The following is a 24829-nucleotide window of genomic DNA, read 5'->3' on the forward strand; positions in this document are numbered from 1 at the left end:
TGACAAAATGAGCAACGCTCCATTCGCATTCGCAATTGCAGGTGCGTTGTGTTCCGCTGCGCTGAGTCTTTTGTTTCTGCTTTCGCCGTTCAAAACACGGACAATAGACACTGAAGACGACGCGAAGGTTAATCATCGACATTTTGGCAAAGTAATCAGTAAATATTTGCTATTTTTCTCTTGCGGTTTCCCCGCTCCTCGATGTTTTCTTCATTTTCATAAGAGCTGTTTACCAGTTTTTCATTTGGCATTTGCATTGAATGCATTCTAGTCTATGTCTGTGGAATTATTGATATTATACCCTGTAGCCATTGTATGTTGGCATATCTGGTATTATAATATGCTAAGAAATGAAAGAAAAATGTATGGGTATATTCGGGAAGGATTATGCAAAATAAAATCTGTTGATTTTATATAAGTTCCAGTGTTCCACAGTTCAAAATTTATCCAACTTCTAACTAACCCTCATTTTATTTAAGAAAACTAGATTGTTAAAAATGTTACCTTTCTTATATACAGGGTAGCTTCGTCGTCGATTCTTTTTAGTTTTACTGCTCTTTCTTATTTTTAACTTGCTTCATTCTGCGAAATATTAAAAGTTGCCAAGCCAAAGGAAATGTTACTTGTAATTCCAGCGGAATTTATCATTGTTCAACCTTGAACATCGACTTGCTCATCATGTGGAGAGCTCTCTGCCTTATAAGGCTCCAACTGCTTTCAAAAATTTGTCTATAGCTAAATCAGGTAAAAAGAAAACTTTTCAATCGACACAATCTCAGTCTTATTGGAGCAGTTGTGAAAAGAGTTTGCGTAAAGTTTGTAAGGTGTACTCAATACTTTTAAATATGTATCGTGGAATCCTTTTGCTCACTTTATTGATGGCATTTTGCCATCAAGTTGTGCCTTTTGATAGCGAAGTCGTCGAGGCCGCGACTCCCAGTACCCAACTTGGATTAAACGTCAACCCTCCTACTATCGAGAACTGGAACCCAAGTGACATCATCTTTGTAAAGCCTTACAACATTTTGGAAGCTAGCTGCCCACAAGGCTACGTTCTGGCCAATAAGCATTGCCATAAGCGAGTGAGAGCAGCCCCAACTATGAAAACAATGAAGTGATTCATTACACTTTGTTAAATACACTGAATTGTAAATTAAACAAAATACAAAACATCTACACATTGAATATGTATAGTTTTTTGGAGTTTAACTTCAGTTATATTGTATAGGAAAAACATATTAGTAAGCAACTTTTTAATTCCGAGGTTAAAAGCAAATGATGTGAAATAAAATAAATATAGGAATTTTCGATTTTAGACACTTTTGTCAGCTGTAAATGAATATTAATGAGACAGAGACATTTGAGGTAAAAAATCTTATAAAAAATAATATTTGAATTTGTGTTTTCGTGTATAAGATACAAATATGTATGTTGAAAGTGAATTGCACACAATTATGCTGGATTCTTGATAATGTTTATAGTCGAAAGTCCTCAACCAGACAGGAATTTTATCATTTCTTCATAGGAAATTATAAATTTGCGAACAACCAAAGGCTTTTATTTCAAGCATAGTCTTTTTAACCTGTCTAAGGTACGAGTACGTAATTGTTAACCACAATCGCATACATATATTGAAGAGTGGGAGCAATGACAATGACCGAGACTACATTCCAGCCATTCCAATTTAGGCTGATTTGCAGACAGAGCCTGCAGGATGCAAGTAGACCATTATCCAAAAATACAACAACACTGCAAAGTTAAGGTAAGGTGTCACGTGTAGTCGCCATGACGTTGTCCCCGCTGCTGTCATTTATCGGTAGCAGCTGCATTGACGTCCAATGGACAGCAGAAAGCCACCTGGAGGACGGGATGGGCATTTATTCGTGCCATAAAATATGGCAACTCTTAGGCTAGGACTAGCGAAATTGACAAAGTCTCGTCGTGGTCATTAACATGCCCGGGTAATAGGGGGAGAGCACGGTCTGGGGACGGACTAAGTTAATTAAGGACCCCACGGCCGGGGAGCATAATTTGAAGTCGTTTATCAACAACATTTTCGTGGGTACGAGCGCTGAAAGTAAATTGGCTTAGATCATACAAGTATACTAGTAAGCTGCCCAGACAATACACAACAACGAGGAGCACATTATTCATGCATTATTGTACAGTGTTTATTGCCTACCACGTCTGTAACATTTACATATCCAGACCCAATGGATTTTTCAACCAGGGATACACAATTGGGCACTTGTCGCAGACGCTCATGTAACGGATCTCCCCAGTCGAAGTCTTCTGGACATTACAATGAACTGCCTGGCATTGAGTCTTCGGTTTGACCTCACAGCTCTTGAAGGGTTCTCCCAGCACCGGTTTCTTCACATACTCCAACATGCGTGAAATGCCCGTCATATAGACATCCGGATAGGTGGAAAGATGATGCACGAATCTGTTCAGGAGAGCATTAGAAAAAGAATGATGCCCACTGAAAATCAAACTTACTTCTTGAAGGCGGCAAAATTGTTGCGTCCTCGGGAAAACCAGGCGGCATGTAGATACATTCCAAAGGGAGCCCGGTTACTCTGGTAATGGCGATTAAAGTTTTCGAGCATCCATTCGAACAACGCATCAATTTCATCAGCGGGAGGATAAGCACAGGCATCGATCATGGAGCAACTGTAGCCCTCAGTATCAGTCCATGTGACCATAGGATTCACCCAGACACCAGGCAACTCAGCATTGGGACACGGGCCAATTTGGCAATCCTGCACGGACAAATAGTCTAGGGTATATGGCCACATGGGTGGATTCTTAAACTGCTGAGTGGGCCATGAGCTGTCGTAGGTGAGCCCCAAGCTCTTCACAGCCTCAAAAGTTTTATTTCCAGAGATTTGAAGGAAGGGCAAACGCATGCCCTGAATCTTCTTCGGATCGACCTTGGCAAAAGTCTCTAAGATCTGCAGCTGGGCTCCGAACTCGCTCTCGATCGTGTCAATATCCGCTTCACGCCAGTAGTCCGTACCATCACCATGGGTCACAGAGTGCAGGGCAATCTCATGACCAGCATTGTACAAGGCATTCACACGCACGTAGTCTGTGTACTCGTGGGAGAGGAAGAAGGTGCCTGTGGCTGGGCAGCCATCGGGATTGGTCAGGCCATCGAAGAGCAGATCGTATTGGGCATAGTTGACGGCATTCACGGCATCATCGAAGGTTATAGTAACAAACTGGCAATCGAAATTAGCATAGAAGGCTTTCGAATCGATTTGTAATTGAATTTACCTGAGGAATTTCCTGTTCCTTGCCCTTGAACTTTGGTCGTGGCAATGTGGCATCAGAGCAACGACAATCGGGTAGCTTGCACTTTGCTGCAGAGCATGGCTCGGCCTTTTGCAAGTCTAGCCTTGCCAGCTGTGGCGCCACAGTGGTCTTTACCTTATTCTTCGACTTTAGCTTGTTCTTCGTCTTCTGGCCATCACATAACAAAGTTGTGGCGAGTAGCACACCGAGTACTAGAACAATTGCGTATTTCATGCTGGACCAGCGTTTCAACCGTTTTCAACTGTTCCGCAGAGTAAATGAAGCGGACTTCAGCTTTTATAACATGCGATCGGAAATCATATCTTATCAAGATATCACCAATTCAAATTTGATTTGCTTGTTTAACATTGCTAGTGCAATTACTCATGGGTGTGCCTATGTACTTGGCTTCGACATTTTCGAAGATGTTTTCACCTTTGGTTCAAGTGGAAATGTACAAGAATACAATAATTATGATCGAAATGAAGCAAAACTTAAGCTTCAATTTATTTGCATTCTCAACAGTCAATGGTACTTAATAATATTCAATGACTATCAAGCTTATAAGACTACAGTAGTCGGGTGAATGGGAAGCCATAGCTCTACTACCATAAACATTGATAATTTCGAAAATACTTTTCAAGCTATTTTCAATTATATGAGCCTTGACTTTGGTTCACCCACAAGTCGAAAACTTGCCTCATTAGCATAGACCGAAAGTCCTGAACTTAACAGCTGAGATTTGCGCCTGCGATTTGAGTGGAAAAGTTTTTGTTCCGCAGAGAAAATCCAAGCAAAATCGAAGTAACTGCAACCCAAATTATGACAGGCCCAACAAATGCACTTGAAATCGTAAACAAGTGCTTCAAACTTTTGTGGCACGACAGAAGCTCTTAAAACAAAGCCTGAAATATTCTAAAGTGTTTTGCCAGCCACAAATATTTCCCCCGTTCCGCTAGACTCGCCCATTTCTTCATGTTCCTTCATTCACATCCCATGTCAATCACACGCCTCCACAATCGCTATCGCAATCGCATTCGCATCCAAGGTAATGCACTACGGCGGCCAATCAGAATTCTAAATCCGAACAGCGAACAGGCAAAAGTGAATAGTCACCGACAAGTGGCGAAAGCTGGAAACGGGAAACGGAAAACAGAAAACAGGAATCAGGAAGCAACGGGAGGGATATTTCTTGTTTTAAAGATGCAGATATTTGGCTCAGAGTAGTTGCTGATTGAAGTCGTCATGGGCCGCTAGAGAATGCAGCGCGTTGCATGCAACAGAACGACATGGATTTCTTGTCGTCGCGCATATGCCGACTGACATGGGGTACGCCTACAATTCAGTTTGGTCACGTTCTAGGGCGTTACCGACAGGGGTAGGTGCCCCAAGTGCCCTATGTACCCACGTGCCACGTAGCCAGCCAACCAACAGACGGCAAACGTCAGGCCGACAAACGAACGAGAACGAGAACGAAAAACTGTCGGCTGCAAGCGGAAGTAGATAGAAGTGGAAGTGGGCGGCAGCCTTGCCCACAATCTCTCCACATTCTCAGTTCGTATCGGTTCGATGTTGCAATTGTAGGGGCAACATCGAACGCAACATGTTTGAGTGAGTTTGATGCTCTGCCTCCGTATGACGTATGCGCAATGTGTCAAATAACAACACAATACTATATGTTAGTGCTACTCATAAGATAATAATGATTGAGGACAGCTTGAGACCTGAAAGAGATTTCAATTTTTGCCTGCATCTTGTAGGAGGTTTATTGAAAGTTTATTGACAACCAATCTCAATGAAGATGAATCGTATGAATCGTATGCCTCTCGCATCTCTCCCATCTGCATCAAATGCCGTGTCACAGTTCTCACATGTGTTTCACCAAGGCGCATCAGTGCGTGAAATCAAAGTGAAAATTTTTACTCATGCTACACTCAACAAGAGTCTCACGTGGCTCAAACTGTTTTAAAATGCAAATTTTGCCTTAATAAAAATATAACTCATATGCTCGCAGATCTACCCCAAAAGAAACTCACGCACGTCTGAGCTGAGAACAAAACTACAAAGGGGGCGAGAATACTATAATTGGCAGGGGACGATGGGGTGGAGGGAGGCAAGTGTGAGTCGCATTTGCGTTTGCCAATTTTCACGATAATCACAGAAACTAATTTGCATAGCGAATGAAATAGACGCGACTGCAAATCTGCGCTAATCAAATCAACCCAAACGCACAAACTCAATTTGCCGACCACAACGTATTTACTTATATAAACACGCAGATGCTCTTACAGCACAAACATTTCTTTTACTATCGAGGTAAAGAACATTTTGATAAATATTGTAACTATTTCAACTGTGACACTCTCAAGAAGAGTCCATTTATTCTATACATCAAAGAATGAATCCATATTTGTCAAAAAGAGCATTCGATCTTCGTTGTAAACTTTATTTCGCTCCTTCCAATTGTAATCCATTGCAAAAGCTTATTTTCTTTGCAAAGATTTTCGGCCTTATGATAAGTCTCTTATTACATTTCTCAGATTATAAAACTCTGGTGACTTGCTTCTTCTTTACATTTGCATCCAGCACAAGGCTCAGGCTATGAACAATAACAAAAGCAACATTCGGAAATCCAAGTTGGATGTAATGCCTTACATTCGTTACAAAAGAAAACATATTTGGGTCCCTGCGGAATATTTAAATTAATCAGTCTAAGAACATAGATATGTTTGTTCAGAATATTTGAATTGGTTTTCTCATAAATCATCGGAGAGTTTCTTGTCCAGTTCCTTTAAGTATTCCCCTAGACTGTTATTTCAAACAATTCTCGACTTCAAAAAAGTGTGGAAAACTTGAACAAAATTTATAAAGTAAATTCAAAAATGTCAAAAACATTGCATGAGAGTCAAGAAGAGTGCAAACGAAAACTAGAGCAAGTGGTTAGATTCAACAGAAATCTGCAGAGAAACGAAGTCCTTACCTTGCACTACCTTGGACTGCCTTATGTCGTGCTGTCACGCAGCCCGTTGCTGCGCCTCAAGTTGCCCGTGAGCACCTTTAATTACCAGGATGGCGACGATTGTGGCATTGCGTTGCAGTTGATATTTACCTGCCCGGTCAATTATCCGCTGCAATTGCCAAAAGTCGATCTAGTTGAGAAGCGGAATGTCAGCAACGAGTTGGAGCTGAGTCTGCGCATGGAAATTGCTTCGACGCTGGAGAGGCATTTGGGGCTTTATATGATTGTGGCAGTTGTCACTCAGCTGCAAATGCTGCTCAACAATATGGCCAGGCGATTGCCGATGTCTTCCAGAGGCTACTGACATGTGGTGACGAGCTGAAGCTGACGCTAGAGGGGGAAATGCTGTGTGTGGAGTGTGGAGTGGAGCTCTTAAATGTTGAGTGTATTTCGCTGTCCCAACTGTGCGATTGCAGTAGTAGTAGTAGTTGTTGCCAGTCATCACCATGCTGAGGTGTATGTCCTTGTTGTCTGGACGCGTACGAACGTGCACAAACATGTTTGCTGTGCCCGTTGCCCGTTGCCCGCTGCCCTTACGCAGAATACGTGACTTCTGGCATTGACATCATTGGCGGGCGACCTGAAGTATGCAACACTTGGCCAAACGTTAACACGTGCCACAGCAGATGAACGCAACGCGCCACGACGACAGCTCATTAATTGGCGACTGTGGCACTTTCAGTCCAGTTTCAGCTTCCACCCCGTCCAAATTCGGTCCGGGCCGGGCCGGGCATTGCATTAACTTATCTTTTATGCGCATGCCAAAGCATTTGCCATAGTTATCCTATCTTAAAAGTGACACTATGACTTAGCTCAGTTAGCATATCCACATATACTTTACATATACTTTTTAGCTTCTAGCTTCAGTGCTACATTTCCTTCCGACGCCGCCGCCTCAGCGCACTACAAATTGGTTGTAAAAAAAAGGAGCAAGCAAAGGAATATGTGTGGCAAAGACTGGGACTGAGCGCAGCAGTCGCTTCCTTGGGCGCATCCTGTTTATCCTCAAAGATGCAGCAACGTCAAGTCCTTTGCTCTCATGCCGGATGTCTCTGGGTAATTTAGATAGCTGCTGCAGTTGTTGCTCACAACTTGCATAATGTCACTTTCAAAGACTTTTGGGGCCAAATTGCTAAAAATGAACACGATTGCATGCCAAGCCAAAAGTCTTTTTTTCTTTTCGATGTTACACATAAGGAAAGTCTAAAGTGCTTAACGGGATGAGCAATGCATCTAAAAACTTGTACTAAGTCAATCGAAGATGCAGTTGTACTTAAGGGAATAACTATTGAAATTGATCTTTGGATGTGTATTGCTGGAAATTTTTAATAAATAGTTCTTAATGCTAGATGTTAGTGTTAATATGCACAAAATCGTTGATTGAGAATAGATACATAGTAGTAGAATGTTAATTTAATTAATTTGATTCGGTTAATTTAAATTAAAAGTAAAGCCCTTTCTAATATTTATATTTGATTTGGGACAAAATTATATTCTCGGACAAATAATACTAAATAAGACTGATTCAATAAACGTTCATTAATTCATGTCATTCGGATTGAACAGTTCTGCTGAGACAAACTGACTAAATTGAGGTAAGCTTTAGTGAGACTCATACGAATTAAACGAATGCATTACATAAAACAAATAATTGATCAAACGAGAATGGGACTCAAATCTACTCAATTTAGTGAACGATAATGATGTTCATTCTTTCTTTTAGTTAAGTAAATGGTTCAATCAAGCTTGCTCAGAATTATATGATACAACTCTACAATATTTCCGTTTTGGGTATCAAGTATTATCACGAGTTTTGCTCGTCAGTGTATATATGTATGTCATATATTTTATATTACCTGTATACACATCTATACCATGATATCATTTCTGGCATAGAAATTCAGTGTTCGAGTTCTTCTTACTTAGAATCTGCTTGCTAGTTAGATTTAGCTACAACTGACGCAATTTTGGGCGACCGCAAACATTGCGGACTACAAGCAGAATATATTTCAATGGCATTTAATCTTTAATGCGGCTGTGACGACATTGGCGACTGTATGCCCGAAGGATTTGTGCGTAATGAAAAACTGTCACGGCATAAGACGACGACGACGAGCTTCCTGGCTGCCGATTGGATGAGTGCGAAGGAGGAGGGTTGGAAAAAGTAAACGAGGCGATGCGAGGCAAAGGAGGTGCTGGGTGATGGGTGAAGAAAGGCAAAGGCAAAGGCGACTAAGCCATCGCAGGTATTGCAAAATTGAAAAGCGCTCGTCGAGCTTGTCGTGGCATTAAAATCGCAAATTTGTGTGCGTCGCCAATGCGGCAAGCCATTCAGGACATTTATGGCCGGTAACTAAACGACGCGACGCCAGGCAGACAACTCCGGAGACAGGCCATAAAAACCGGCGACGCTTGCGTGATAAGCGCATAAATCAACTCCGAGATGTACGTTTGCATCGCCGACAAAGAGTTCTAGTCTTTGTGGACCTTTAAGCTAGATGTGATGTCTATCAGTTGATGCGCCACCTCAAATTAGCCGAGCTGCTTCCATTTTTTAATTATCTGTAATGCATCTCGAGACATTTATTTACCGAAATGAAATGAACAATGGAGTCGTTAATTTATGCTTTATTGTTACTCACTTTCAAGTATTCTCTTAGCTCTTGAAGAAGAAAATATAGTATAAGATAGTAGATATCGCAAGTCTTAGAAAATATAATACATTCTCGACCCAATTTTAGAGTTCATTGTGAGTTGTGAGAGATGAAATTTCCACGCGAAATGAATTTTCGATGGATTATGATCACAGACCGCAACAGAATGGTCAAAATGGATTCCTGTTTGCCCTGTTGGAACTTTGAGCTCATTGCTTATGCCGGAGCACGAAACAAATTCAAATTACAAATTATGTTGTCATTTGTGCGCTTTATGAGGCAGCAGGGTGGCAACCTCCATCGCCCAACCCCCTCCTTAGAACCTTCAACCCCCACCAGCTGCTGTAGAGGACATTGCAACGTGACGTTGACTTTGGGCAGTAAATGTTAATCCTCTGGCAATGTCTGCGCTTCATTTCGCGCGGTGTCAACTATTTAGTTTCCGGTTTTAACTTACGCCATAAACTCGGCATTACGTGTCCGCTTTTATTGCATACTTGCAAGCGTCTCACTCGTCTCTCCTTCTTAATAATCCGCTCTGACCATGGCCGCTACGGCTGTGGGTGGAGCAATAGCCCACCACACAATAACAATGTTTATAGCCCCCAACCAAGCAGTCAGGTCAAGTCTGGTCCATCGCCTAGTTGCACACATGGACACACACACACACACACGCTCTCCTCTCATATTTATTCTCGCGTTGCAGTCATAAATGCGCTTAATTGGTAATTTCAGCAGGAGATGCCCTCGTGTGTGTGAGGAGATTGTAAAAGTTGCAATCGGGTTGCCAAATCATAAATAGAACATATGCTTTTGTAACCATATTTTTATATTTATCATTTTATGTAGTGCTCTCCACGAAATCACTGCGAATTCTGAGTATTCTCGAGTATGCTACGTGTTGCAGGAAATAAGGAAATTATTACGTAAATCTAGATCTATATGTTGTTATAACAACATAGTTAGCTGGCATATTTATATAAGGAAAAAGAGTAGAATAAATAGAAGCACTTGAAATTTGCTACATAAATATTTATTTTACATTTAACAATAAACTCTGTAAGAAAAAATTACTAATCATAAAGAAAATGTTCTGCACACTTGCTAATAAAATCGATTATTAAAGTATGATCAAATCCAATACTGTTACGACATAATTTTGCAAATATATCTCATATTATGTGTAAAACTAATGGATTATGTATGCCCTTCGTACTTTATAACTATTCAAATACTCGTACACAATAATAATTTTGGGCTAGGGTCTACAAATTTCTTGACTCATCTATAATATGAAACACAAGAAATAGATATAAATAATTAAAGAATGCATATTTAACGTACCCACAGTCATGCGGTTAGGTTTCTGGTCTTCCCGCTCAATCATATGTAGAGCACTGGTTACCATCGGAATTATGTGCTGTGATCCACGATACAAATGGCGAATGCGTTCAAATTCCGTGAATATTGCAGCTACCAAGTGATCGGGAAAATTGTTCTTCGATCGGATGTGGACATCGGGAGCATCGCGGGGATAAAATCTTGGACACTTAAAGATCAACTTGCAACTGATGCGCGCATCCGCCGGTACCTCGGTCACAATGTGTCCACAAACAAAGACCTCAAGCTGGAAAAAGTGCGGCGACTTTCGCACCTTCATCGGACAACCGAGCAAAGCGAGAGTTCGCAGCTCTGAATCACGCAACGCCTTACAAAAGGAGCCAAGCTTCTCAAGAGGAACACTGTCCATTGTAGTAAATGGCGGACAGAATTTATTCGAGTAATTGAAAATATAGAATTACAGGCTAGTGTAGTGCTGAGAGAAAGCTACAGACAGTCTGAAATACAAGTATTGACTAAGCACAAATCTTAAATAACCATTAAAAAAGCCTACTTCGATTTCAATTTCATATGCTGGCTTCGCACTTTCGAGACGTGAAAGTATTTCTATTGTCCTTATTAAATGCGAATATTGGGAAATATCAAATGACAATTGAATAACTAACGTATTCATAACATGGTTTTTCCAATTCTCTCAATGAGAAAGTCATAGAGCAAGTATTAATGTCATTGTTCCCGCACCCACTTGACTTGACGCTGTTCCCATTCTCATTCCCATTCGCATTCGTTGAGCTTGGATTCTATTAAAATCGCCTGTCATTGCTGCCTACCATCGTTATTGTCCGACTAGCAGAGTGCAAACAGAGCAAACTATCACAGCTCAGACTGCGTTTGACTTGGATGCGCCATTTGCAGATGGGTTGGGCAGCTGCTTGGCAGACATGCTTAGTCCCTTAGACGTTGGCATTGCCAGCGACGTCGACGACGACGACGACGATGTTGTCTTCTGGCAGAACCATTATTCTTCAACAACGTGCATTATATTATCCTTTGGCTGACTATAGAGCGGCACGGCACGGAACGGAATGGAATGGCATTTGTATGCAGGCTAGGGCGCGAATTGCATTTGGGGATTGGGGCATCATGCGATGGGTTCTTGGGGACGAGCCTTGCCTTTGAGCTGTCGTCGCTGCAATTTGTATTGCCGCCTTCGTCGTCTCCGTCCCCGTCCTTGTCCTCGCCCTTCGTTGTAGCTGTTGCTGCCGCCTGTAACTTGTTTTTTATTGGTTTTCTCGTTTTAAATTTCAATTTGGCGTTGGCCTGTAAGCAAGATGTACGAGTATGTACGAGTACAAGACGTAGCCCTTCCGTGTGGCATATGTTGGCACGCCAGGTGCACAACCGACCGGGCGATTTATACGCGTCACAGCGTCAGGTTGACAGTTTCCGTCTTGGCAGCTAACTGAACTGTCATTCAGCACAAGAGGCAAGAGATGAGGTGAGGTGTGGCATTTGGCATTTCTCGCCATCCACCCGCGATGCTCTTATTATGCTATTAGGTGTATGGGCTCTCTCACATTTTACACCGCATTTAACCCAAAACATGCCACTTAGCAGGGCGCATTTATCAATACGTCGGGGCGTATACGTGATTTTGGTCCTCACCTTACAACATCACCTCAACACTCAGGCAGCACAGTAAAACACAACACATCAAATTATCAGGCATCATTATCGTCATTATCGTGATCATCATCGTCATCAGCTCGCAACATTCAATACGTGTTTAACCTCACAGCCAAGTTGAAGCTGCGATTATCAAGCGTTTCCGCTTCCGCTTCCTATTCCCATGCCCATTTCCATTTCCATTCCTCCTCCCATTCATGCCCAACTCGAATTCCGCTTTCAGCCTTTGCATCATTTTGTGGCTTACAGCTATACCCCAAAAATTACATGCCTTTGTTTTTTATCTAATGCTGAGCCGCATTCTCAGGTCTTAAAGACCATCGAATGTGTCGCTGTTGATGCTGCTGTTGCTGCTGTGGGTGTTAGTCTAAGTTTAAGTGTGTGTGAAACGTGCGTCTGCCTGCAGTCGTTTTTCACATTTGCACCCAACAACTGGGGAGCAAACGTAGGCACAGCTTTTCCTCCTTTTTGGGTCTGTAACTGCTCTTTTCTTTGCCTCTGACTCTTTGTCTGCCTCCTTCCCATGACAATGCTCTAGTCCTGTATCTCCAATAGAGCCTTGCTTGTGCTGAGCGTATGTAATTCGATCTATTATCAGTTGTCGTCGTCCCGAAATTCTCGCATTCACATAGCCATTGTTGTTTTGCTTGATTTGTGCTTGCAATACTCGTTGTGTAAAAGAAATGCTGCACAGTGGTTCAAGGGTGAACAAGAAAGGAAAGGAAATACATACATAAAACAAATTCAATCGATTGTTCATTTAGAGGCGTCATGCTTTAATGAAGTTGATATTTTAATAAATTTGTATTATATTTTAATGAGTTGCAGTGAGAAATAAGATAAAAAGTGTGACCATGTTTCCAGGAATGCAGTCACATTATGATAATTTTGTCGTGTATATATGGGCACACTTACAACACCATCAATGAATACTCATGATAATGAGAGCATAATATTTGGTTTTGCAAAATAAGTTCTTTGCAGATTAAGCACTAGTGAACTAGAAATGGTTAACCCAAGTTCCACTGTGCTCGAACCGAACACCTTGCGAGCATCCCAATTTAAGCTGAACACATTGTTTCACGTACCATTTCACAGCCGAAATTGGAACTTTTTCAAGCCCAAACACACAAAGACAAACGAATACACTCGAAAAACACAAACCCAAATCCAGAGGCAGCGACAACGACAACGAATTTGAAGATGACAATAGAGATGGAAGCATTGATGGAAATGGGCTTGGAGCAGAAGCCAGGGAAAGGGACATGCGTGCCTAAGTGTTGCATTTACATGCGACGTAATACAATTTGTGTCCTCTGCCTCAGTCTCTGCCTCATGGGCGACAAATGCGCTGAGGCGTGAATTGGATAATTTATACTATACGCATTTGTGAGCAATGAGCAGAGAGTAAGCAGCAAGCAGCAGGCAGTAGGCAGTAAGTGACATCTGACCCCCAAATCCAATGAAGTATGTGGGCACCAGTGTCGCCTCAAAGTGTTGCCCGGGATCGAAGGGCTGTGGCATGCGAATATTAAGCAAAAATTAGCAACAGTTGCGTGCCAACACGGTCTCTACACTTGACGCTCCACAGTCGACAGTCGACAGTTGTCTACGAGGACGAGAACGAGTATGTCAAGTTAATTTAATGTAGCGTGAATTGTGTGTGTGTCTCTCTCTCTCTATGTTGAAGGGGGATGTGTGATGGGTGTTAGCTGAGTGTCAGCTGCTATGGTGCCTATACAACAACTTAAACATATGTTACGCCTAGGCGATGCTACGTGCAATAATTTGCTCAATTACTTGGTAAATTTCTTCTGGATGCTAACCAAAAAAACCAACACAAAAAAAAAAACGGAGAGGAATATTTGCCTTGTTCTTCAACTTGTCTCCATCCATCTCTGTCCTGGCCTTGTGTACGTGAGCGCACATGTTAAATTCAAATAAATTATGCCTCAAGGCATTTTACAATTCTATTGCCAGCTTTTAGGCACAATATTGTGAATTGTGTTCAAATGCGCCCGAAACTTGTTTTTGCTAGCTCTGCCCCACAAATTATGCATTTAGTCGAATAGGGAATGGGAAAGAGAACGAGATGGAGATGGAGAACGAGAACGAGAACTAGGATGAGAATGAGGACGAGAATGAGAATGTGTGGCATGTGTAGGCAACTACGTGAGAGGCCTGCAAAACCGTAGCCAATGGCCTGAAAAAATATTGAAATATTTGCTTAAGTCTGCAGACTTCATCTCAAAACTTACACTGCACTTTAGTCTTCAGTCTTCAACGGATGTCACTTGACAACATTTGACTTTTTCTATACTTCTTAAATGCGCCACCCATGAAGCTGAAGGGTATTTTAAGATACCAGCTAGAGTCTTCGTTATACTCATTAAATTAAAGAAAATTTCAAATAATGAATGTGAAAATTATTAAAAAACTATTTTGTATTACGAGAGTTAGATGCTATTAACCTTGTAATACAATATCAAATTTTACGCTTCTACTATGCGAAGAAGCATCCGATTCTATGTGGTTTTATGCTATTAGAAGAAAACAAATGCCTTAATATTTCAATGTTGCATTCTTAATATACCTAGCAAAACTTCAATAGCATCGACATTTTCGATGTGTCAGAAACATCTTGATATCTTACATTGACATTTTCTTTGCCAACATAGATGATTCACTTCATGGTTTGTAATAATCACACACTTTTAATAAAATTTGCTATTTATTCCAATTAACAAATTCATTTTACTAAAATAGTGTCACTATGGTGTTGCAAGTTTCACGAGTTAAAATAGATTTTAATTTTTCATAATATAATATATCGTTAAAAAAAAATAAAAAGAAATATTTTCATCTGATTTTTTAGGTTTAAAAAATAAGGAAATATCATATTTTTCTTATTAAAAATAGTTATCAAACTTTTTACACCCTTGACAACTCCCTTACTACCGGAAAAACATTCAAATTCCTTATACCAAAATTTTTACTTTTGTGTAAATCTCGAAGTTATAAAAATTATGCTAATTTGAATGTACAACACAAACGGAAAAGATTTCTTTATATATTTTTTCAACAAAATAACATAAAATGTTGCCCATTTTAACGTTATAAACTGACTCCACTAGAACTCATGTTCGCAGCTTCAGTAGCGGGTATCTTACAGTCGAGCACTCGCGACTTTTGCTTTTTTGTTTGTTTTTTGAAGCTCATAAAAATGTCAAATCATTTACATATACGTCAGCTAAGCGACAACTACTTGACATACATTAATACACTTACGCTGCCTGCTAAAGGACATGGCATTATCCCTTATCCTCAAAAGGCAAAAACGACAACTTAACTGACATAATACAATAAAGCAACATGCGCGGCGGACGTTTTTTACCTTCCTCTTTCCTTTTTAGGATGCATGCATAAAAATTATCTTGAAACACTCCAAATACCGTTAGACAGACCCCGTTTCGACCTCCTCCCGACTCTTGGTCTTTCACTCGCTCAAAAGTCAAGCTACATTTTTCTTGCTGTTGTTGTTCTTCATGTTTTATGTGTGTGTGAACTCTCTTAACAAATTGGTTTTGTGCAAATTTTCTGACACACACACACATACACACACATGCCCCATCTTAGTTGCTTTTAATCCTACGAAGATAGCTGAAATTTGCAATGCATACTTTTTGGTGCGCTTGTTTAACTTCATTAGCGTTCCTTTTTTGGCTGTGATTGGCCTGAAGGAGTCTGCACTTTGGCCATTTGGGAATGTCCTTTGGCATGCAATTTTCTCAAGATAGATTATAATTTTGTCAATTGCTTGACCGGATAATCAGAGCATATGCTTTGCTTTGCCTTGCTTTGAACAGTGGTTCATGCTCTGAAGTCTATTGCCTCATTTTGTGCAGGAAAACTCTTGACATGGAGTTGCGATTATTAATATATATATTCTCGTTGGTTGGTTTTTGCCTGTTCCATGTGAGGAGAGGAAGGCGTTGGTTCATTAGCCGCCCTACGCGAGCTCAGTCTGCCGTGACAGGTTTCTTTGCTCTTCTGCAGTCTGTCATAAATTCTAAACAAATAGATTTGTCACAACATTTTTGGTGGCCACTGTGTGTCGCAGGAATTGGGGAAATTGGCCAAGGGAAAGAGATACTTTTGTGGGTCTGGGAGCAAGTGTGCGTCACAGCAGAAGATGAAAAGCTATTTACATTTTGCATTGCTTCTTCGTGCTCAAGCTCAGCAAGGACAAACAAAAAGCACAAGCTGAAGCCGAAGCTGAAGCACAAGAAAAGGCAACGGCAAAGGCAATTTATCATAAATATTTGTCAACTGCAGCAAACTTATTTTACGCTCAGACGGACAGGAAGTGCAAGGGAAGTGGCAGATGTATGTGACCACTCGCACTCATCGTATTCAGTACTCAGTACTCAGTACTCAGTACTCAGTATTCACTACTCACATTCACACTCATATTCATATAGAAATAACTTAGCTTTATTCTAGGGCTTATCCAATAATCGTAGCGTAAAGATAGAACTATAAATATTGCCATATCAGCCAAATGGCAAGCCCCACGCCCAGCACCAAGTCCATTGGCAAGCTGAAGGTATTGAGTTGCGATTGCTCGTGTCGAGCTATCTCGATGATCTTGTGGGTGGCAAGCAGCCATTGCTTCACTACCGAAGCCTCGGCTGCCACAAAGGAAAACTCCTCCCGCTTGCCCTTGTCCTTATCGGGATGCTTGACCAACAGATTGACAATCTTATTGGCATTCGATGTAGTCAACTCCAACGGACGTTGCAACTCCACATGCTCCCAATTATAGTGCTGACGATAGGCCAAACGACGCTTTCGCACCTCGGTGCAGACCAAGCAACGATCGAAGAGAAACACTTTGGCGCGATACTTTTTTTTGGTGGGAAAATGCTGTGCATCGAATTCCGTGGATCGCCGGAAATTTCCCTGCAGCTTCAGATCGAACTGCAAATACGAAAGAATACTTTGAGTATAACTTCTTTCAATGAAACAATCTTTTGCTACCTCATTAAGTTCATCTATGTTGGGAATCTCCTCAGATTGATTGACAACATCCAGCTGACGTCGCATTCGCGTCTCCAATTTACAAACAGCACTCAGTACAGGCTTACAGCTAATGCCATTTTTGTAGAATTCCTTAAAGGAAACATACATATATTTCAATAATATTCAAATATTAATTTAGCGTCGTATACTCACTGATATGAATTGCTGCAAGAGCAATGGATATCTCGTCAGTCTTTGTATGGGCTGCATTAAAAAACTGTCAATGCCCAGTTTGTCTTTTATTGAGGTTTGATAGTTCTGCAAATAGAATGCAAATGTCGTCATATTAAAGTCACATTCCAATAATAATTTAATTTACTTGCCTGCAACCATTCGCGGTTTTCCTGACGCAACTGCATCGACGATTTCTTGCCCATGGTGAAGCTCACATAGCAATACAAATTGTTTTTCTACGGCGAAATGAAAATATATGAATTTGATTTAAGTATTATTAAATGTCTGACAACACTTTTGACACATCTGCTATTCGCAAATATGTCATTCTTAAATCCATTCTGCAAATTTGCAAATTCTTGGCATGTGATTGTATGAAAGCAAAAATAACTTTTTAAACATTGTGCTCGACTATGAGTTTCGTCGTTCTTTTCACAACTGAGTAATATTGTAATAAATCAAATAAAAATATTTTTAAATAGAAAAAACTATTCACATTTAAGGTTTCTTAAACTTAAAATGCCTCAAGGAATAGTTTATTTAATGTACTGTTGGTCATCTAAACATTGAAAAAATTAATGCAAAACATTTAATGCATATGAAACTTTCGATGTGAAAGCAAAAATAGTTTTGTTCAACATTTTGTTCGACTAAAAGTTTCTGCGTTCTTTCAACAGAATAGTTTAAAATAATAAATCTATTTAAAAAGGAATTATTCTAATTTTAGATTTCTTCTAACTTAAAATAGCTAAAGAAATAATTTAATTTTTTAATTATCTGTCAGTCATCTAAACATTGAAGGAATTAATGCAAAATACAATTCAAATGAAACTTTCGATATGAAGGCAAAAATAACTTATTCAATAGTCTGCTCAACTAAGAATTTCTTCGTTCGCTTCACAGAATAGAATAAAATAAAAATTTTTTTTAAATATAAACTATTGGAACTTAAGATTTCTTGTAACAAAAAATACATTAAGGAATAATTTCATTATTATTCAGTCATTTAAAAATTGAAAAAAATTCACTTACAATATCAATGAAAGCAAAAATAGTTTATTCAATGGTCGGTTCGACTAAAAGTTTCTTGGCTTTTCTCACAGTTGAATATTATTTTAAGAAATAAAATAAAAAATCTATTTAAATACAAATTATGTGCATTTAAGATTTCATCTGACTTAAAACACCTCAAGGAATAATTTCATTATTTAATTACCCATCAGTCATCTAAACATTGAAGAAATAAATGCAAAACATTTCATTCACTATTCAAATGACACATTCGGTACGAATGCAAAAATCTGCAGCTCAGTTAGACTGCAAATACGTTCTACGACAATTGTTTAATTTAATAATTGAAGACATTTGACATGCAAATGCAGTCAACGGTAGGAGAGTTGTGTATGTGTTAGTGTTTGTGTGTTTTGAGTCGTATCATCAATCGAAAGCCGGAGGCAAATGCAAATATTGTCACAACACCAACATTAAGTCAACTAATCTGCCTCAAACTCGAAGTCTGTCAAGTAATGGTATAATTATTTCGCCATTAGATTATGGGCTTTGAATTGCTCGTGGCAGTCAGTCGTTGGTTGGTTGGTTGTTGGTTGGGGTAAGGCTTAATAGTCATCGGATAATCAAATTAAATGCCTGAAAATATAATCTTGGCTAAATATTTGCTGTTGTGAACCAGTTTGGAAAATGTTTTGCATCACACCTTCAACACGGAGACGGAGCCAACGAGCGGAATATCAATTTTTCACTGGCTTTGCTTTTGCCAAGGTTCACAGTTGATTCCGAGCTGGTTCCGATTGTCTGTTGTGTGCGGTGTAGAATTACGTGACTTAAATACTCAAAACTTACGATTTCGCCCAAAAGCCAATTTCTGCTTAGTTCGCGTTCATATACAAACATATATACTCAAGCACATATATATTCGTGTAGATTATATACGTATATGTTGGGTATTTATATAGCAACTGAGGTACTGAGTAAGTCAGGCTTTAAACTTAAAATGGGAAATTCGCTGACACGAAAATTGACCTATGTGAATAATTTTCATTGTTCGCACTAAAATCACAAAATCTTGAAACCCTCAACAAATAATTACTTTATAGCGTAACTTAATTTTGTCTGCGAAATAAAATTGTTATCAGTAAATTGTAAATCATGTTTGTTGATATTATTAATCATATTGTAGATGATATTGTTAACATCAACAATTTATTGTCGACTAGGAAAAAATGTCAATGTGTCATTTCATTTAACTTATAAATAATGCTTTTTATGGTCGTTTTTTTATACCGACTTATGTCCAAAATTTAATGCAACAAGTTTCAACATAAGTCGAAAAGAAATAAAGCAAACAAGTCGTAAAGTGTAAACCAGCTCAAGTCAATGAAAAGCTCTGAAACTCATTTGTAAACGTTTTGAAATGAGAAAACTAATCAAGTAGGCAATTATTTCTGAAAAGCCTCATTAATTTGTTTCGACAATATGCTGAAAGGAAATACATTTCAGCCATCTATTTAGATATTTGTTTATACGCGCGTTGCCAAAATATATCTAAGAATATGGCGATGGATAAACATTTGCACGCTTTTATTATGACGATTTTTCTCTCCTCAGTTTTGTGTGCTGTGTGATTCAATATTCGCTTAGGATGAGTGAGAAGAGAACAACAAAAGCATAAATCAGATAGCTGCTTAACAAATTTTTGGGATATATCATGTTTTTTAAGCATTTACGCTGCAAAATTTGCCAAGTCCCTAGCACTTATAATTTTGGTCGTAAATTCCTTTTCAGCTCAGCTTGAAATGGGTTCTTCGGAATGTTACCTGTGAATGCTACTCCGCATGCAGAGTTTGTTCCAGCTGTTTACATTCTGAGAATTTGATATGACATAAGATCACATATTTATATGTGGTATATATATATAACATGCCCATTCATGCAATTTAAATTCTTTGATTGGCTTCGCTTTGCACATGTTGCCGCAATCACTACTCAAAGTGTCTCCAACAAATATTGTTGAATGCTCATGCAACATGCTTTATCTAATGACTTGACAAATGAATACAAAAATTAAGCAATTCTCACCGAGAGAGAAAGAGAGAGCGAGAGAGAGAGCGAGAGTGAGAATAATACGTGGCTATTCTCAAATCATTATTTGACAAGCTTTATAGCAAGACCTCAGCTTTGAGCTCCTACAACCGATGACGTCATCTTATAACGCCGACAATAAACATTTCTGCTGTTCAGTACGTCGCAAAGTTTTAAATTGTGTACATTTTGTTTACTGTTGGCATTAGCTGATTATGCCAATCTTATCAGGGGAATTTGCCGGGCATACACACATACAAACTCATTCGTCATCGTTAGGGTTTTGCTTTTGCTTTTGCCATGCTAATTACTTAAATCGCAAATAGACAACATTTCGTATGTCAATTTTGTAAATAAGAGTCAAGTATCTAAAGCGTCAAAAAAAACGTACTTATATAATTTTAATTCACAATCATAACAAGTAAAGAATATCTTCACACAACGATGTATATTTATAATAAAATAAAATAAGAAACAATGGCATAAATTCCCGGATGGGCTTGGCGTGAACCAAGTATCTTATTTCTGACACCCAACTGTTCGGCGTTTCGTTGGTAATTTTCAATTAAAGTACAAAGACATGAGCATAATATTAAACACATGGCTTATTATACCATGTAACAATTGGAAAATGTTTCCAGGCTTGTCATGAGGTGTGATTAATAACTTCAAATGAAAAAAGTATCAATATAATTTACAATGAAATCGATTCATAGTTAACCAAGTGTTGCCCGCTTGACGTAGTTTCGTTATTTCGTATATCGTATATTAACCCATCATGAGTCTAAATTGAGCTGACATTATTTGCATTAATTGCGAAAGACAAATAAAACATGTCGCTAAAAATAACAGTCAATAATAATAAGCGAAGCCCCATAAAACCGCAGACAAATGAAAACGTCATTTTAAAAATACATAGAAACTAGCAACGTAAATATTTATTTTACGCAAATTGCTATATCGAGTCCAAACGCTAAAAGGCACTTTTTACAGAAATATCTTTTTTTACAATTTTGTTCTTTGTTGTCTTTCACTCAAAATATATTTTAAAGACAAGTCTCTGCCTGGTATATCTAATATATGCTTTCAATATTTCAGGCATAAATGTGTTTGGTATTTGTACATTAATTTGTATTAAGACGCAACTTTTAGTAACCATAAAAATAACGTAACGACCTCAGAGTCAGGCAATAAAAATTAGCGAAAAAATTGAAAACATCTTTCGTGTCATAAAAATGTAATGTGTAGTGAATAGTTATTTCAAATATTCTTCTGATTGGCACAAATCTGATCGAAATTGCCAATGACTGGCAGACTGACAGCTACTCCCACATTTAATGCTCTTGACAACTGACGGCATTCTATACAATAAAAAACGAGGTACTCACCTCAAAAAGAAGTGCAAATTCATCGAATAAGCTCTTAAGATCGCGCTGATTGCGCAACATTAAGGGAAGAATTTCGGTTTCATGCAACTCGAGGATCTCCGAAATGTTTCCAAGGAGCACTTTCTGTCGCTCTTCCCCTCGCAGTCCATCCGGCAGGTTCTCAGAATCTTGTAGTTTTCCATAGTTGAGGAGTCCCTTGCGCAGATTGTTCACATAGTTGACTTCGGTTTGAATCAACTCATCGATTATGAAGCTTATCTTCTTTGAGGCATATATCTCCGATTGATCGCAGGGAAAGAGATTCTCTAACGACAGTGTGTCCTCATCCTCGTGGCTAAATGGAATGACGTCAGAAAGATCGATATTTAGCAACTCAATGTGAATTGAAGATTACAATGAAGATCTCTGAGAGAGAGATAGAGCTGAGTTACTTACTACTCATCCCCCAAAGTCTCGAAACTGAGGGTATGGGTGAGAAAACCATTGTGCGAGCTGTATGTCGGTGATGAATTCGCTGTTGGGGATGTGGCAGGTGGAACACAGGTTGTTGATGATGCTGTTGTTGGTGCTGAACTTAGGTTGACAGAGCACAATGAAATACCACTGAAAACACAAAATAATGTGAACACTCCAAATGAAAACCAAACATCGATATATGAGCCCATGTTTTCAGATTTTTTTGTAGACAAGTTAAAATTCTGAATTGCTTCAAAACTTTCGGAACAACTGAGATGTATTGCATGCATTGTTGGGAAGTGTATATTAATCTTGTGGACTATAAGAGATAAGGCTATCATTTTTATTTTTTTTTCTATTGGTTACGATCGGATAAATATTTTAGAAGTTGTTCAAGAAATAATTTTGCTTTTGACTGAATGGATAGTATATTGATAAACAAAATGTAGCTTTTGGTATATTTCAGTATATTTATGTATGTTTTAACAATAATACTATATTGTTTTCCGTTTCGTTTCAAATCGGGTATTTCACCGTCGACTACTCTCGGCTAACACGTTTTTGCTAGTAGATTTCTCAATAAAACTCTGCTCAGAGAGGGTTCAACAAATAAGAAGAATTCTATTTATTTTTATTAAAGTATCAAGAAATTGCGAGCTTAAAGTTCCCAAAAATAAAATTTGATATTGCGTTGTGTGAACGGAAACTGTATCCTAAACATCAAGTGATTTAAACTCTCTGCAGCGATATTTATTTTATTTATAAGTATGCACCTAGCACATCCGATTGGCGAGCGTCAACTATAAAATTTTATGCAACACATCCGGAAAAATTACCCAAAGCGATTAGCAAATGACCGCGACATTTTGTAAACCTTAACATTGCAAATTTCTTATCTTATCACATAGACGATACACATGCAAGCAAGCTCTAATCAATAAAGTAAAAACCGGAATAGCTGGGGAATGAAGAACAAGGACTAGCTATCGAATAGTATCCACAAATGAAAGTTTAGGAATAACAAAGTAGTTGGCGCACCTATCACAATCCGGGATGCCATTGGATGCATTCAATGATGCTCTTGGTGAAATGGAAAGCCTCTTGGGTGAAGTGTTTGTAGGAGTTGTTACAATAGGCTCCGATGATAGCAACTCGGCTTCAGTCACTGAACCGACGATATCTGTTTTCTTGGGATCCGCATTATCGCTCAGAATATGCAAATACACATTCAGCACTTGCACAAAGGCGATGACAAGAAAAGTTATGGCAACAGGTATCACGTCAAACCAATTGATGGCAAACATTTCACAATCTTTCACAATTTGTTCACAATTCAATATATTAAAGTATAGGAGAGGCCATTGGATATACGACGCGTTGTTCAATTGCTATACACGCAGTTTAATCGCACAAACAAATCACGCATTTTATGGTAAACCGCAGCAACCGACACGTAGCAAAGGCAAACATCAACTAACAGAATCTTTGGTGTCCACGAGCTTTCGCTGTGATCGCTAAAACTTTATAGCAAAAGCTCAAGCTCTCTTATTGAGCTCACTCTCTCACGCTCTTCCGACCTTGCTCTCCGTGTTAAGCATGGCCAGCACGCGTCTGGAATTTGTTTATAAACAAAATATCAAACTGTAAAAATAATTTAATATTTTTTTATTAGTTCACTTTTGTTTTCTGTTCGATAGCTAAAATTCCTGAGCATTGAAAATAGAGTACGTTATGGTAACATTAATGGTAGTATGGTGATCATAACTTTTAAATTTGCTTTTGGTTTCGCCTTGAACTTTGCATATTTATGTTACATTGGTCTATGTGAGCGAGCAAAAGTTTGTTTTAGAGTACTTGTCATACTTGTCGCATTTAATAGATCACTACGACTAACCAGACGTTTATTAGTTAGCTGTACTCTCGACTACTGATATGCGGTATAGCAACGCAAATTTATGGCGATGATCTCAGAGAGACAGATCACACAGTAGCGACAATATAACAAATATATATGCAAATACTTATAAATACTCTTTTTTGCCGTTAATGTCATCGCTGGTAAATCTAACAATTAAACTGCGGATACATTATTTTATTCATATTATTTGCAATGGATTTTTCATTAGCACACTTTGTGCTCATCCATACGCCCCCCAAACAATTTCCATACAATTGTGGACAATTGAAAGATTCCACGAAATACAATTATTGGCTGGGCGCGATTGATGTACTACATACCCCGTTGAGAGGTTGAGAGGAGAAGTCTGCCAACTGTTTGCATAAATTAAAAAAGAAGAATCTCAATAAACAAATGTGTTTATCTCATGAAATGCTTATTGAACTTTGAATGCTCTTCTGTCGAATATCGCTATACGAATATCAAAAGATATAATAGATTTTTTTTATATAAATAGATGTAGATATTACATATTCTAATATCTATGTTTACGGCTTAAATGGATTCAAAATAATTAAAATATAAATTTATACCAATATTCAAAATAGGTTTCTATAAAAGGGTATTTCATTTTCGATAAGCCAAGTTTTGCGCAGTTCTGTCTGATTTTATATTCAGCGTCAAGCGTCAATTGTTTATTTTTATACATTTTCAAAGTGATGTCACAAGCGATTCA

At 38.8% G+C, this 24829-nt stretch overlaps 4 protein-coding genes across 6 annotated transcripts; 1 reads left to right on the plus strand and 3 right to left on the minus strand.

Moving 5' to 3' along the window:
- Window positions 1–2153: 2153 nt before the first annotated feature.
- On the minus strand, window positions 2154–3560 carry LOC132790507 (chitin deacetylase 7). The gene is made up of 3 exons (XM_060799051.1): window positions 3280–3560; window positions 2500–3224; window positions 2154–2446 (listed from the first exon to the last, which is right to left on the minus strand). Exons 1-3 carry the CDS (start codon window positions 3529–3531, stop codon window positions 2197–2199), a joined length of 1227 nt encoding a protein of 408 aa, XP_060655034.1. The 5' UTR covers window positions 3532–3560; the 3' UTR covers window positions 2154–2196.
- Window positions 3561–6091: 2531 nt separating this feature from the next.
- Window positions 6092–7664, plus strand: LOC132792699 (uncharacterized). The gene has a single exon (XM_060802147.1). The coding sequence runs from the start codon at window positions 6180–6182 to the stop codon at window positions 6618–6620; it is 441 nt and encodes a 146-aa protein (XP_060658130.1). The 5' UTR covers window positions 6092–6179; the 3' UTR covers window positions 6621–7664.
- Window positions 7665–9981: 2317 nt separating this feature from the next.
- On the minus strand, window positions 9982–10827 carry LOC132790253 (uncharacterized). Of its 2 annotated transcripts, none has more exons than XM_060798732.1 (2): window positions 10319–10827; window positions 9982–10255 (listed from the first exon to the last, which is right to left on the minus strand). In XM_060798732.1, exons 1-2 carry the CDS (start codon window positions 10718–10720, stop codon window positions 10229–10231), a joined length of 429 nt encoding a protein of 142 aa, XP_060654715.1. In that variant the 5' UTR covers window positions 10721–10827; the 3' UTR covers window positions 9982–10228. The 2 variants fall into 2 exon arrangements, with proteins under 2 accessions (XP_060654715.1, XP_060654716.1); XM_060798733.1 differs by having other exon boundaries at window positions 10315–10826.
- A 5642-nt stretch (window positions 10828–16469) lies between these two features.
- Window positions 16470–23668, minus strand: LOC132791286 (rho guanine nucleotide exchange factor 25). 2 transcript variants are annotated; one of them, XM_060800149.1, is made up of 7 exons: window positions 23235–23667; window positions 22176–22343; window positions 21741–22074; window positions 17403–17489; window positions 17233–17337; window positions 17038–17169; window positions 16470–16977 (listed from the first exon to the last, which is right to left on the minus strand). In XM_060800149.1, exons 1-7 carry the CDS (start codon window positions 23498–23500, stop codon window positions 16534–16536), a joined length of 1536 nt encoding a protein of 511 aa, XP_060656132.1. In that variant the 5' UTR covers window positions 23501–23667; the 3' UTR covers window positions 16470–16533. The 2 variants fall into 2 exon arrangements, with proteins under 2 accessions (XP_060656132.1, XP_060656133.1); XM_060800150.1 differs by lacking the exon at window positions 22176–22343 and having other exon boundaries at window positions 23235–23668.
- Between the last annotated feature and the right edge of the window lie 1161 nt (window positions 23669–24829).

This window comes from Drosophila nasuta, chromosome 3 (assembly GCF_023558535.2).
Source record: "Drosophila nasuta strain 15112-1781.00 chromosome 3, ASM2355853v1, whole genome shotgun sequence".
In the NCBI taxonomy this organism is placed as follows: Eukaryota; Metazoa; Arthropoda; class Insecta; order Diptera; family Drosophilidae; genus Drosophila; species Drosophila nasuta.

What these genes read in the sequence shown, in the direction of transcription:
- LOC132792699 (XM_060802147.1), top strand. Translation starts at nt 6,180, where the DNA reads ATGTCAAAAACATTGCATGAGAGTCAAGAAGAGTGCAAACGAAAACTA.
- LOC132790507 (XM_060799051.1), bottom strand. Translation starts at nt 3,531, where the DNA reads ATGAAATACGCAATTGTTCTAGTACTCGGTGTGCTACTCGCCACAACT. An exon ending in AGGAACAGGAAATTCCTCAG is followed by an intron (nt 3,225 to 3,279) that starts GTAAATTCAATT and finishes TTCGATTGCCAG; the next exon opens with TTTGTTACTATAACCTTCGA. An exon ending in AATTTTGCCGCCTTCAAGAA is followed by an intron (nt 2,447 to 2,499) that starts GTAAGTTTGATT and finishes TCTCCTGAACAG; the next exon opens with ATTCGTGCATCATCTTTCCA.
- LOC132791286 (XM_060800149.1), bottom strand. Translation starts at nt 23,500, where the DNA reads ATGTTTGCCATCAATTGGTTTGACGTGATACCTGTTGCCATAACTTTT. An exon ending in AATTTGCACTTCTTTTTGAG is followed by an intron (nt 17,490 to 21,740) that starts GTGAGTACCTCG and finishes ATTTCGCCGTAG; the next exon opens with AAAAACAATTTGTATTGCTA. An exon ending in AAAACCGCGAATGGTTGCAG is followed by an intron (nt 17,338 to 17,402) that starts GCAAGTAAATTA and finishes TTCTATTTGCAG; the next exon opens with AACTATCAAACCTCAATAAA.
- LOC132790253 (XM_060798732.1), bottom strand. Translation starts at nt 10,720, where the DNA reads ATGGACAGTGTTCCTCTTGAGAAGCTTGGCTCCTTTTGTAAGGCGTTG. An exon ending in AGAAACCTAACCGCATGACT is followed by an intron (nt 10,256 to 10,318) that starts GTGGGTACGTTA and finishes TTCATATTATAG; the next exon opens with ATGAGTCAAGAAATTTGTAG.